The 14,805-nt window shown below is 39.9% G+C and overlaps 1 protein-coding gene and 1 long non-coding RNA gene across 2 annotated transcripts; one reads left to right on the top strand and one right to left on the bottom strand.

Moving 5' to 3' along the window:
* Positions 1-1,709: 1,709 nt before the first annotated feature.
* Positions 1,710-10,610, bottom strand: LOC139618649 (uncharacterized). The gene is made up of 3 exons (XR_011689766.1): positions 7,504-10,610; positions 1,867-7,413; positions 1,710-1,833 (listed from the first exon to the last, which is right to left on the bottom strand). It is a non-coding gene; the product is annotated as an uncharacterized lncRNA (long non-coding RNA).
* LOC139618646 (secretory phospholipase A2 receptor-like) lies at positions 6,021-13,633 on the top strand. Its single transcript, XM_071474760.1, has 4 exons — positions 6,021-6,156; positions 7,327-7,648; positions 10,604-10,893; positions 10,975-13,633. Exons 2-4 carry the CDS (start codon positions 7,348-7,350, stop codon positions 11,161-11,163), a joined length of 780 nt encoding a protein of 259 aa, XP_071330861.1. The 5' UTR covers positions 6,021-6,156; positions 7,327-7,347; the 3' UTR covers positions 11,164-13,633.
* The last annotated feature ends 1,172 nt before the right edge of the window (positions 13,634-14,805 follow it).

Here is a 14,805-nt window from a genome sequence, read left to right as displayed (position 1 = left end):
ATGATTTCACATACAAATAAAATTATCAGTAACTTTGCGTCTGGATGTTGGCTCCACATCAATCCACACAACAGCTCATGTTCTTACAGAGAATGATTAGAATCTATTTAAATAGAAAACTCTGTTGCAATTGGCTGATTAACATGAGAACATGATCCTTTCAAAGGCATAGGACTTTACAAAAAAACACAAAGCATCATGATCTCCCATTACATACTGAGGATACATTTGACTCACACTGGAATTTAAAAAAAGCATGGAGCTTGTTCATGTCCAGAGAAAAATGGAAAGAAACCTCCAGGACCTCCTGATTCTGGATTCTGATTCTTCTCCCCTGTCCACCTCTGTTTTCCATCCTCTCCCTCCCTCCCTCGCCTTTCTCCTCTTCTCTCCACCGCCTCCTCCCCTTGCCACCTTGCAGTGCCTGTAGGGATGCTATACACTACATTTTAGTCAGCATCTCATAGTCCAGGGTTACTCAAATTAAAAACATTAAAACAAATGAAGGGCAATTGCCTAATGTTTATGTGTTGCATATGGTTCATATGTTAAAGATTAATAAATGCATTTAATGTAATCTGTTGGCCAAGTGTCTTTTTTTTATAGAGTTTATAAGGTGGGGAAAAAGTTATTTTTGAAGTTAAGTCAAATAAAATGTGAAAAATATAGTTTGGGTATATGTAAATAAATTAACTGGTGTCAATGCAAACAATAATTCAGTTAAAAGTGAATATATTAGGTTGGTTCAAATTAAATTTATTAGTTTGGGTCAATAACTAAAATGTTAAGAAAATAATTTGGATCAAAGCAAAGAATTAAGGTTGAGTCAAGTGCAGTATCATTGTTTACATCAACATAAAATAATCAGGTCATAAGAAGTTACTCAATTTAGATTCTATGAAGTCAAATATTTTAGATGTGATATCTGGACATCATTTTTTTTAAATTTGAGCAAGGTTATACTTTTTTCAGTGTGCACTATAACAATACATTACACTTATGGGGCGATGATTGTAAAGTGGTGTATGCTGAAATTAACAGCAATATTTCAATCCATTTACCTCCAAAACATTCTAAAGAAAAGTGAGGTTCATTTTTAAAGTCACTTTTTTACCAGATTTACACCAATTTTTGTGAACTTTGTCATACTTTTCTTTTAAAACATGTAATGTTGATATTAAAGATGCTATTAAATCTAGAACTCAATGTTAAATCTAGATTTAATATTGAGGTTTAGATTCAATATTTAGGAGGAAATCAGCTGTTAGTGTAAACCACAGAATGAAGGGATTGCAGTGGTTACGCCAGAATTTGTTATCGAAAGGTACTACAGTGGTGTGGTAAAGTGGAAGTGACAGAAGATTAGAGCAGGACGGAATAGGCCTGTAGCATAAATTTATCCATTGAAAAATGAAAACAAAAAATCATGAGAGAGAAGGTTTTATACCAAAGCTTTATTAGTGGGCTGACAAGTCCTTAATAATAATAAAAGTATAAAATATAAACTTTTAAAATGAAGTGATCTTTAAAATCAGTGAAATTGTTTAATTCATTGTTCTTTTTTTTCTCCTATTAAATCATTATGATAAGCCAATGATGGGAACTTTTATGTTGTTGCCGCCGGGCTACAGTCTGATCGCGCACTAAAAGATAACGTCCATGGCGAGAACTGGATAATCAAAAGGGATAGCTGGTTAGCAACAGGAAGAGTTAAAAGTAAAGAGAGTCAAGAGATGGTACATCTACAGGAGATCTCTCCCCCATCAAACAAACAAGAAAACAATTGAGCTTTCCCTGGTTTCAGTTCAAACCTGATTATTAAAATAAAAAGTGCTCTGAGGCATCATTTGGCCTCTGTACTGTTACGCGGTCAGATGCAGGCCACCAATATTTTTGAGATTTTGAAGTGGGCCATGAGTTGGAAAAGGTTGTGAACCACTGGAATACGCCATTTAGGAACCATTAACGTTTGTACCAAATTTTGTGCCAATCCATCAAGCAGATGTTGAGATATTCCACTGGATGAGCGAAGACTTTGACTTGCTCGAGATCTTCTAGTTGAATGTTTACAAAAATGTTACAGTGATCAATCCAGCATTTGTTTGGATATCCCCTGTACTCGTTCTGGTTTTGCTTGAACTGTATTTGCCTTGGCACATCCATCCATTAGCTCCACACAGAAAGGTCCCAGGCTCCGGGTTCAAACCAAGAACCTCATCGCTGTGAGGGGACAGTGCTAACCTCCACACCTTGGCGCAGGTGTGTGAAATTAGGTTGTTTATTGGTAGGACTCCCTGAAAGTGAGCATGCAGATGTGCAATGGTAGGTAAAATATATTTATTAATTAAATATTGCCTTAAATTACTGGAAATGCAATTGGTTTTTATGTTTCCTAGACATATTCTGTCTTTAAAATCTTCTGTTTATATCTGCCTGCAACACAGGTTTGAATGTTGTGTTATGTCTGCTCATTTAAATACCTCCCTGCATCAGTGAAAGACAAAACAGTGTATTTGATAAACAGATGTCTTAACACTCAGTCACCTTGTCAAATTTAAACAAAACCAGTGCATATTCACCATACACCACCTGATCTTCCTCAAGGTCAAACAGTCAAACACACGGACAAGTACTATACTATATACTCACACGTAAAAAATTGTGCGTCAAGCTTCCTCATTACCCCTGCAGAAACAGGCTACAAGTTTAAGTTTGCGCATGTCAGTTAAGGTGGCAGTTCAGGTTACTTGATGTGGGGTTGTCTGAGGTCGTCAGTGAATCACCTGCAGTATATTCTTATTGGGACACTGCCAGTTCGGAAAAGTAGATACAACTACCGGCACAGAAGCTGCGCGAGGCACTGATGTGGATTGGGTCAGGAGAAAAAATGTGTTTTAACTACTTAAAAAATGCCTGTGAAAAAGCCAACATCAGTTGAAGTGTATGTTTCATTTTGCATATCTTTGCCTAGGAACTACATTTTGAACTAATTGAACTACCGCTTTATACGCACAAGCACAGCTGCATGTAGTTTCTTTGAACTCAAACAGCTGCTCTGCTGCATAATACAGTGTGCGCCGCAGGTTCGCTTGTGCATAGGAATAGAGTAGTTCAACGGTTGACAAAGTGTAGCTCCAAAGAAAAGGGCAAATAAAATAAATAAAACATTCAAAATAAAGTGCACGCTACAAGTGATGTTGACTTTTTTCAGTGGGCATTTTTTAATCGGCTCAAACACAGCAGCACATCACTTAGCTTCTTTGTCTACTTCTCCAAATCCGAATCCATTGCAGGTAATGACACTGACTAAGTATAAGTACCTCACACAACATCACGTCAAATAACCTGAACTATCACTTGAAGGTCCTGTCAGACAGTGAAGGTGGCTGTTTCCATTGTTTCCTATGTTAACATCATGGTGGGCGTGCCACCTGTGTCAGCAGCAGCGAAAATGGAAAGGAGAGAGAAGACAGCTGATGACAGTTAACTTTCTTTTTTGGTTTTGTTGTTTATCCAATAGTGCTGTTGATCTATATACATATACTGGTTAAGCTAGCTAAACTTTCCTGTTATATTACTAATGATTCTTTAAACTACTAACTCACAACATAACTTTTAAACTCTTATATAATATATCCTATGAAATGATGATGGTAGGTGAACAGCTGATAGACACCTAGATAAAGAGGCCATGAGTCATGCCATAGAGCTATAATTTTCTCATAACTGTACATTTGCTGACAATAGAGTTTATAAAATGCATGTATCTCTATGTATATTTCTGCAGTGTGTACTTATATGTACACCTATACTTGCCAATTCCATTGGAATTAATTGATTTTGCTGATGAGGTGTTTTTGGAGGCCAACCCAGAACTTCGCATCACCCTGGTTCCCTCAACAAAAAGACAAGAAGAAGTGTGATTTTTCCATCTGATTTAGTGTGTTTACCTCTAAAGGCCTTCCTAGAGTGGGTCTATAAACACAACATGGCCATAAAGATGGACTGTTGAGTAGATCTGTAGATCTGACGTTCTGACAAGTTCTGTAGTCTCATTTAGCCACTCATTAGTGAAAATATGCTCTTATGCTCTTCTTCTCTCAGTCCATCAGTGGCACTTCTGACTCCTCTGCCATGTCCAGCACTATCACAAGTCCAATGGCAAGCGGGATCCCGTCACCTGCCTTTAATCCCTGGATGGATATTCTCTCCTCTGTCTCTTCCTCCCCGCTTCTGTCTTCAAGAATCTCTTGAAGAATCTCTTCTGAGAGCACCACCCCTGGTCTGATAGCATTTGGTAGCTTGTCCAACAAGCTACCAAAGCTTTGCAAGCTGATAAGTGGATTCAAGGAGGTTGCAGAGAAGGGGTCCCAGTACTGGTCTTTGGGGCTGTCCTGTGGGGAAGGGTTGGAATAGAGATGTTTGTTCTTGCCATGACAAACTGAAGGAGCGCCCAGTGAGACAGAAAGTGTTTTGCCTGAGATGCCCATGCCAGAGAGTACAGACAGCAGGATTCACTGTATCAAAGGCTGCTGAGAGGTCCAGCAAGATAAGAACCAAGGATGGAGTTGCAGCTCTAGCTGCCCTTCAGTCTTCTTCTGGCTTCTGTCACAGACAACAGAGCTGTTTCAGTGGAGTGGCCGCTCTTAAAGTCCAAGTGATTTGGATCAAGGAGGTCATTCTGTGAGAGGAATTCTGAGACCTGGCTGAAACCCACCCTTTCGACACACTTAGATAAAAATTGAAGTAGTGAGACCAGTCGATAGTTCTTCACTTGATTCTAATTAGTTGTATGGCATTCATATCAGTTATTATGTGATATTTGATAGATTCATAACACTTAATAGTAATTGTAATAGTAATAGTAAAAGTAATAGTTTGGGTTAAGAGAGATATGTTCCAGGTGGGTGTCGAGGCGCTGACCTTTGGATCAAGACCCCCCCGTCATACTCCAAGTGTCATGTTTGGTCATGTTTCTCAAACTAATAGAATGAAAACTGCATACATAACCTTCAGTTCACTTCTTTTTCACTCAATTTTTTCAATTTCTTCTCGTGACACACAAAACTTTGTCCGCAGGTCTTCATCCACGTGCTATGGCGAGATTGCATTCTGCTTTCACAGCCAAATTGCAGCACACACACCTACACAGAGACACCAACAGACAAGATAAGGTGACTGAGTTAAAGAAGAGACTTGACATCAATGACAGATATCTGATTAGCAAATATACAATGTTTTGTCTATCACTGAGGCGTGGAGGTATTTGAATGTGTGGGTGTCCTAAGGCATGAGATTCAAAACTGTGATGTGAGAAAAGACAAGGTGAGTTTATTTGGTTTGTACCTTTCAACAAAAAAGACAATTCACAGAGCTTCACATAAATTTTAAAAAGCATACCACACAATATAGATAGATATAGATACTTCTTGGCAGACGTTCATGTTCCCCTCAGGATGTTATATACCACAATGGGCAAAATACCCCAGAATCCGGAGATGCAGCCAGACATGCGCCCAGACATTTCAAACTATGACTCATATTTGATGAAATCTGGACTGGACATGCTTCGATCATCAGATGTCATATCAATGAGTCTCCAGATATGATCCAGATTCTTGCAAGAACTTAAAAAGGATATCTCGGGATTCTTGGGGTTTTGGCGCAGTGCCAGTGGTGGCCAGTAATGTTTCCTTTTTTCAGTCACAAGTCACTAAAGCTGAACTCTTTTTGTACAGGTGTCAAGTACAGAAAATGTGACGTATGGCTGTGGAGGATTTGGAGTCATTTAAAGGGATTTTTTTTGACAAGCTATGTTATGAGCTACATTCTATTGGGTAACTATAATGTAGTTACTTTTACAACTATACATATAACTTGCCCAACACTGTTGTCCAAAGTTTAGGCAGCTCCAACAGCCAGTAAAGGAATGACGTCTGTTGTTGAACTTTCATATAGCTTCTTTAACAACAAATGCCATGACATGGACTCCACTGGGATTTTCCAGATGACTGTGGAGACAAGAAGAGAGGGAGACAGAGAGGATGGACAGGTGGTGTGTGACCTTATAAAAGTCATGGCTGGCAGGGTTACTGTGCACATTGCTGTGACTGGCCATCAGATTCAAAGCTGGCCGTCTTGCTGCTGTTGCCCAAGGTGAATGCTGTTATTCAAACTGGGAAGCTGAATAGAGCCAGACAGTAACACTGCTGTATTTACCATCTGGAGGTTTTGTGGGTAATAACAGAAACAAAAACAGGTAAAAATGTGTTTTTAATTATACATTATCTGTGCTGTAAATTGTTGTCTCCAGGCAGAAATTTGTTTCAGATCATTTCAGCTCAGTACAAAATCAACCTGCAGAGTCTGGAGACTTGATTATTTTCACATTTTATATTTGTATTTATATTCTATATATATTCTTTATATTTATAGTCAAAATTTCTTCTGAAGAAATTATACAAAATATAAATAGCATTAGCACAAAAGCATATTCAAAGGTTAAAGCACTTACGTAATATCTTTTTCAGCGATGCATTATTTATCTAGATTTTATTTTATTGTTGTTGTGTGAACACCTTTTGATTTGATAAACCTTTGATAAACCATTAAATACTCCTTTCTAACACATCACATCTTATACAAGCCTTTACAAAATGTCAAAATGGCTTCTTTTACATATATAAGTTTTCATCCTTTATGTCAACGGTGTTAGTTTGTAGAATCTGCAAAGTAACTCATAAAAATAATGTAGTAGAGAGAAAAAAATTAAACATTTTCCCTTACTGTGAAAGAAAATGTAAAATACTTAAATGGAAATACTCCTGTAACAGTTCAATTAAGTGTATGTTACCAGTAGTGAAATCTAGCTATTCAAAACAACATTACAGTGAAGGTGAAAAGAATTTTGTTTGGCAAAGCATTGAAACATTAATTTAAAAAACCTTTTTAAAAAGTAATGTTTCAGTGATCCACAGACCTTATTAGGGACTATTTCTTTGGTAACATCCATTTATAAAATGCTGTTTGATAAATGAGTGCTGAAGTAGATAAATTACTGTAAACCAGACTTTTTTTTAATACTCATTCAGAGAGCTGATAACAGAAACAAAACGAGACAAACATAGAATATCAGGGTAACACTGTATAAGACAGTCCACGGTGTACAGTGTACGAATATATTATTCCAAATAAATAGTACATAATTATTAAAAGAGAAGGGCACCCTATATGCAACGATCTACATCACTGCACCTTCACAGCAAAACACAAATAAAAAAAATCAAATCAAATAATTCCTCAGTAAGATTTTTCATGTAACTGCAGGTAAATCCTTTGGTGGAAAACATGATGCAGAAGATTCTCGTCCTGCTACTGGTCCTTCTTCCTTCTGTGTATGGGCAGACGGGAGGCCTGAGAACAGACAAGTTTATACTTTACACTAACGATTTCAAAACAAACTGGTGGGCGGCACAGTCCACCTGCAGGAGGCATCACACTGACCTGGTCACCATCAGAGATGAAGAAGAGAACCTGGACTTTGTCAGTGGCTATGGCTGGATTGGTTTGCACCGACAGGGCTCAAACCTTCCATGGAAATGGTCCAGAGGAGATGAGATAGCCAACTTCACCCTCTGGGAGTCCGGTGGTAAGCTGTGCCAGCATGTAACTGAGTTCAGCATTGCAGGGCTTTCAGGCTTTTAGAATAGCAGCATGATTTTGTAGATTATACTTTATCATTGTTATCATACTATGTCAATATTGCACAGTTTACTCAGTATTTTTTTGTATTTTACATGATAAGTAAAAAAAATGCACGGATGAGTATATCCATAAAAGCTGAAACCGGTTCGCATCAGCAAATATGTTGTTAAAACAAGACTAGGACAAAACCTAGTACAAGTCAGGACCAACTATGGTCAAATCCTGATTTTATAACTGTGACAAAATGACAAAATCACCAAACACATAAGTTAAAGACAAAGACTGAGCTGCGATTTCATCTGTATTTACTGTAAAATGATCACTCAGAAGAGAAAGTTAGAAGAGACAGAATATCTTTCTTATTTTGTCTCTTAAGCAGAGTACAGCCTCCGTCTGGGATCCATAGCTTAGCCATTATTTACCAAACCCTCAGTGTATTATTTCATTTCTGGTTGCTGGCATTTGTGTTGTTTACATGTTATTCAGATCTGCTAGTTTCTTCAGCAGTTACTGATGACCCATCTCTCTCACTCCCTCTCTCCTGCTCTCTCTGTTCTGTGTCCCTTATGTTTAGTTATTCCTCTTTCTCCTTTAGTAATAATGATACATGTAATTAAAGTAGTTAAACACCCCAATGATAGAACTTGTTTGCACCAGATACTCCAACTCAGTGACGAGGTATTCAACCAACCAATGGTCGAAATGTGATCACTCACTCAGTCACTCAGTCAGTCAGTCAGGGATATTCTAGATTATAGGGCTGGCCTCGCTGTTGATGTCCAGCCAAACATAATTTAAAGATTTACTGTTTCAGGCCAGAGGCCAATTTTTCTTTTTGGAGAGCAGTTAAAGGTGTTTTAAGATTCATATGCAACAATCATGTCTCAGTATAGCAGAGCGTTATTGTTTGTAGGCCCCATATTTCAGTTTTGAAAGTCAGAATAGAATGTATCACCATGTTTTTTTATTGACTGATGGTTATTCTAAGGTTAATATTCGTAGGTGACCTGTTTTTCACAGCAGGAACAAGACTAAAACTTAAGTTATTCAGCTGCATTAAAACACAATAAAAGTGTCACATGAAACCAAACAAAACTATTTTCTCTGTATATGATCATTGACTGTATGATTGGACAAAGCCAGTCACAAATCAAATGCATAGTAAGTCGACTCTTAATGAATGCAGGCGTTTATATACATTTACAAGTGTATTTCACAAAAGCCAGTAAAAACAGACCAGGTGCATAAAGACAGCGGAGCAGGGACAAGCCTGTGTCTCATGTTTGGCACACACTAGCATCAGATTGTCTGCCAGTAGGTGTAGACATAAAACCCAAGGGTGTAGGTTCGATCTCCACATTGGTAGGCACAAAACAACCCCACGACCCCTCCAAAACAAAGTGGACCTTTTAATACTGTCAACCTAATGGGGTCTTTAACTTTAGGAAATTACTAGTTAACAGAAAAGAGAGAAAAAAATTTCAACATGTTCAATTCAATTTAATTCAGTTGTTCTACCAGTGATGCAGTTTCCCTTTTCCCACGATTTCACATTTGAAACTTGCTACACTACATTGGCTCCCTGTATCTTGAATTGATTTTAAAAATCATTTACTTTGATACAATGCTCTTACATCACTAGTTGTGATAGATCTGATAGATCCTCTACAGCAGGGCCTCTAAATATTCCCCAAAATAAAACTGGGGAAGAGGCCTTCATCCATTATGCACCTAAACTGTGGAACACCTTACTAAGAAATTATAGGGGTGGACTCAATGGACATTTTTAAACAACTGAAAACATACCCACTCAATTTAGCTTTTAATTAGCTCTTAGAGGTGTTTATTTTATTTTATTTTAATCTTTTTTTTCTCCCTTAAATGTTTTCCGTTTTTTTCTTAATGATTCCCCTGTTCCCTGTCTTTTCTATATTTGTCAAAGCAATTTGAGCTGCATTCTGTTTATGAAAAGTGCTATATAAATAAAGCTTTTTATTATTACTATCATCATGAAAAGTAGCTACATCTTGACCAACTACAACAGTAAAATGCTGCTGATCCTGTGATGCATCAGTATTAATCTAATAATCAAAGGCTGGTGATGTTAGCAAGGGAGGAGGTTTTGATTTTAAATCAGTGTGGCTGCTGGTTGGTTAGTTTGCAACCTATTACTGACGCTCTGGTGGTGAAAAAGCTCCTGGTGTGTCTGTGTTGGTGGCATCTACAAAGTGCAAAACGTGTGGGCATGGACAACATTTGTTATGTGTGCTGTGCTGATCAGGCAACAGAGGGTATGGAAGTCATCTGAAATATAAAAGAATTCCCCTAGGCTTGAGGTCTGAACTGACACTGATAACTGACCACACACTGATCCGCCCTCGTCTCTGTGTATACATTAAACATGATACTTGTAGGCTGCATGACGTGAGCCTGATGTGACAGCCCCTGCCCTTTCAGCCAGTCAGACGCTAGCATGCCTAAATCAGTCGTCTTGGAGACGTAGCCTCTGAGAGGGCACATCAGAATGATCTGATTACTTCGCTCCAAACATAGTGTCAATGTGTTCATTCAAATACTGGTGAGAACATGTCTCTACCCTCCATATGCAAACCTGCACCCATGGTAAAACCCAAGAGAGCTTGACTAGTTTCACGCTGCCACTCCAAAGGTTCCCTGCACAGGTCTTCTTTGTTCCTCTTCTCATGTTCTCCTTAACAATTGTTTACTTTGCTCGGTTTGAGTTGATATAGGTTAACAAATAGACCAGAAGCTAAACCAAAATATTTCAGAGATGTGTGTTATCATTCATTGTCCATCGTGGTCTCAATAAAAAGTTGTTCTGAGCGTCCATCTGCAGCAGCTCACCGTAGCTCTACTCCACTTCTCCTACTTCTTACAGAGCTGGACTCAAATGATCGCTGTGCTTATAAATACCCCAGGACGCAAAAATGGAGAGGAGGTTCCTGTGATGACATCCATAGTTTCATGTGTTCTGACGAGAAGCTGGTTCTGGTGAAGAAGAAGAAGACATGGGAGGATGCACTAATCCACTGCAGGCGTATGGAGCCGTTGGACAAAAATAAGAAAGCCTTAGCCCACAAAAACCACCGCTTTGACCTCGCCACCCTGATCACTCAGGATGACCACGACTTTGCACGAGAGAAAGCACAAGAGGCTACCACTGATGAGGTACGACAGCTTTCTGCGGTGTGTTGTGTTTCTGAGCAAACTCACCCAATGTGTTTACATCTCTCTGCTAAATGTTGGTAGGTGTGGACGGGCCTGCGTTACCTGGCTGGTGAGTGGATGTGGGTGGGTGGAGAAACAGTGGAGTACCAGGATATTACAAGCTGCCCGACAGAGAAGCTCTGTGGCGTCCTGGAGAAGAACGGTACCAGAAAACATGGGAGAAGTGACTGCGAGAAGAAAATGAACTTCCTCTGTTACAGGAAGAATTAAAATCATTTACTTGAGTACCGTTCTTAAAGTGATAGCCCCAAGACAAATAACCTGAACTATCACTTTAAGAGTATACAGAGTGTATTTTGCATTTTGTGACACTTTTCCTCTTCTCCATGTCAGAAGTACATATTGCACTTTTACTCCACTACATTTATCTAACAGCTGTGGCTCAGGAGTTAGAGCAGGTTGTCCACCAATCAGAAGAGCGGTGATCTTCCAGTCCAGTGTCGAAGTGTCTTTGGGCAAGATGCTGAACCCCATATTGCCTCTGATGGCTGTTCCATCAGAGTGTGTGTGTGGTAGAAGAAAGCTCTGTGTGAATGCGGCTTGTAGCATCTTTGAGTGGTGGATAAGACTGAAAAAGCGAGGTCCATTTATAGTTACTACTATAATTACTATAATTACTTTACAAATCGAGATTCCACATATAAAACTTTTTAAGAACTTTTAAAATGTGATGCACTGCAGAAGAAAATCAACTGCCCAACCATCATATCAGGTAGTTTATTAGTCAGTTATCAGAAAAACAAATCACTTGTTTAAGTAAAGCATATTAAGTAAAGCATCTCTTGTTGATATGCAGCTTCTCCTCGTCTTAAATGACATACACTGATATGATTTGAGCTTTGGACTGTTGGTCAGACAAACCAAGACACTGACAGCTTTGCATTGAGCTCTGGGTAATTGTGTTGGGCATTTCCCACTATTTTCTTACGTTCTAGACAACAAAACATAAATGGAATGATCAAGAAAATAATCAGCAGGTTAATCCATAATCCATAGAATAATCACTGGTTGCACCCCATCATAAAAATAAAAATCAACTCCACTTCAACAAACTACGCAAAAATGTTAAATATCAATGTCTTCAAAAAAACTGAATGTACTAAACTTGCAAGGGCCTCTTTTGAGAACGTTTACTAAAAGTACATTTTCCTGATGATAATTAATACTTTTCCTGTAGGGGCGCCTCAGGTAGTGTGCAGAACATTTAGGCTTAGTCTTTACTGCAGCAGCCTGGGTTTGAGTCCGACTCCTGGCCCTCTGACACTTGTCAGCACCTCACTCTCTTCCTGAGGTCTTCCTCTCACTGTCCCTTTAATGAAGGCAAAAGGCCCAATAAATAAAAATTCTTCATGTAGCTGTTACGGCCTTTGCCGTTAGATTTGTACACATTGTGCTGTGTATTAATTCTCGGGCTAGACTCCAATAGAAACAGAGCTGTGCAGCACTACCACCAAGCCTGGTCCACTCTGCTGTGGGACCCCCTCACTGGTTGGTGCTGATCACATGATGTGATAAAAGTGGTTGGAGCCAACACTGCTGCTCCTAGTGGTGCACCAGGTACAGAGGTGGTCACCTCCTGTGTTTTGTTCCAACAGGTCAGAGTGGTGTCGATCTGTCACTCAGGTTTTGTATCTTTTGTCATGTTTGCCTCCACCCACAGCTGTTTCCCTTTGCTTGCCTCAGGTCTCTGCTTGTGTCACTTTGTATCTGAAGTTATCTTTGTAAACCTAATAATTGTCCTTGATAACAAACAATAAATGGCATAAAATATGTGATACACTGGTGTGATGTTGCTGCCCTTATTCCTAGTGGAACAGTAACATTTTCAGTGCAGGACAGCACTGGTGTTTTTCCTTCAGTAAAGGATCTGAATACTCCCTCCACCACTGCTTTGAACATATATCAACTTGATCAAACCAAACAAAAAAAGTTTAAAAATCAACAATTTCAGCTGTAGATGTAAATGTAAGCGTCTCAGTAAGAGTCTCAGCTGACGAGACTCATCATATCACTCAGTGTGATGTCTCCATACAATCTGATGTCACACGTAAGACCCCAGTGGTGAGGGGCCACAGAGCAGTAAGTCAAGGAGAGCTAAGGTCCAGGAGTTGGCACCGGTCCGTGGCCCTCTGAAGACGTGGATCCTGGCTCTATCATCCAGCTCCTCCAGGGGAAGGAAACGCCACATTGGATGAGTAGTTTAAGTTCCACACCAGAGTGTTCAGAATAAACCACACAGTCATACGTGTGACTCTCACAGCACATTTATATGGCATGGTGTTTAGTAAGACAGCAGAGATGCTGAAGAAATTCACCTGCCTGAAACTCAAAAGTGAGGATCCAAATCTCTTCCTGACAAAAATAAGGATCCTTGACCGGGCACATGGCGCTTTAAGTCAATTTTATGCATCAATTAATTTATTCTAATAACTCTTTATTTGTTTTGAAAAAGCCTTTGTAAGTGATCATAAAGCAGCTGTCCTCTCTTCCTAGTTTGCTTTTAATGGATAAGTCTGGTGATATTCAATGGGTTTTTTTTTTCACTGTCATCAAATCACATGAAAAGACACACAGGTTAGGTGCTCATGTCTTTGAGGGAATAAACAAACAGACTGATGCAGTGGTTTTCAGAAAGTTTACACTAATCTTGTCGGCAGAACAATGTGGACTACACTGTATATATTGGCCGACCTGTTGGTGGTAGGATGGTAATAGGTACCCTGCCTGAAGATGTTAAAGAAGACGCACTTACTGAAAGTTAAGCCATAAAGATGAGTTTTAAGTTTGGATTTGAAGGCCTCAGTGGACTCAGACAGTCTGCTGTCAGCAGGGAGGTTGTTCCAGAGCAGAGGGGCCCGATAGGAGAAGGCTCTGGGGACAAACAAAAGCTAACATGCTATCGAGCAGACAGAGCCCATGGCAACGGATGTAAACAACGCGGCGGTGGGGTTTGTGCTTACATTCGTGATGCGTGGTGCCAGGATGCTGTGGTAGTATGCAGACACTGTTCACCACTGGCTGAGTTCATGATTATAAAGTGCCGCCCTTTCTATCTGCCGAGGGAATTTACTGCGGTTTTGCTAATCGCAGCATATATCCCTCCAACCTCCAGCAGCAGTGACAGGAATGCGGCACTTTATGAACTGTATCAGGCCATCAGTGAACAACAGACAGCACACCCAGATGGTCTCACTATCGTCGCTGGAGATTTTAATCATGCTGATCTTAAAACTGTTCTACCGAAACTCTATCAGTATGTTAATTTCCCAACAAGGGAGAATAACACCTTGGACTTGGTTTACACCTCACTCAAAGGAGCATACAAGGCCTCCCCCCTCCCCCACATTGGACTTTCGGACCACCTCACTGTTATGCTAATGCCAGCATATAGGCCCAGAGTGAAAGTGGAAAAACCAATTCGGAAGAAGATTACTGTGTGGCCGGAGGGATCAAGGTCTGCTCTCAAGGACTGCCTTGCTACAACAGACTGGGACATGTTCAAGCAAGCAGCTACACACAACAACCGCATAGACAATGAGGAGCTCACAGACACAGTCTTCTCATACATCCGCAAATGCACATCACTCGGGCTAACAAAAAGCCATGGCTGACAGGGGCTGTCCATCGGCTGCTGAGGGCCAGAGACAAAGCCTTCAAAGCTGGGGATAGAATTGGCCTGAGAACAGCGAGAGCCAGCCTGTCCAGTGGCATCAGAAAAGCAAAGCAGGACTACTCAAAAAAAATCACCAACCACTTCAAGGACAGCAGAGACACGCGCAGCCTGTGGCAGGGCATCCAGACCATCACGGATTACAAGCCTGCATCACAGACCTGTGACAACAACATCTCTCT

Source organism: Trachinotus anak, unplaced genomic scaffold (assembly GCF_046630095.1).
Source record: "Trachinotus anak isolate AG129_WGS33_773 ecotype Australia unplaced genomic scaffold, CSIRO_AGI_Tana_v1 ptg000003l, whole genome shotgun sequence".
In the NCBI taxonomy this organism is placed as follows: Eukaryota; Metazoa; Chordata; class Actinopteri; order Carangiformes; family Carangidae; genus Trachinotus; species Trachinotus anak.
Note: the sequence above shows the minus strand (reverse complement) of the source record. Positions and strands in the feature narration are given on the sequence as shown.

Coding starts and splice junctions, on each gene's coding strand:
- LOC139618646 (XM_071474760.1), top strand. CDS start 7,348: ATGATGCAGAAGATTCTCGTCCTGCTACTGGTCCTTCTTCCTTCTGTG. Junction 7,649..10,603: donor CACCCTCTGGGAGTCCGGTG/GTAAGCTGTGCC, acceptor TACTTCTTACAG/AGCTGGACTCAAATGATCGC. Junction 10,894..10,974: donor AAGAGGCTACCACTGATGAG/GTACGACAGCTT, acceptor AAATGTTGGTAG/GTGTGGACGGGCCTGCGTTA.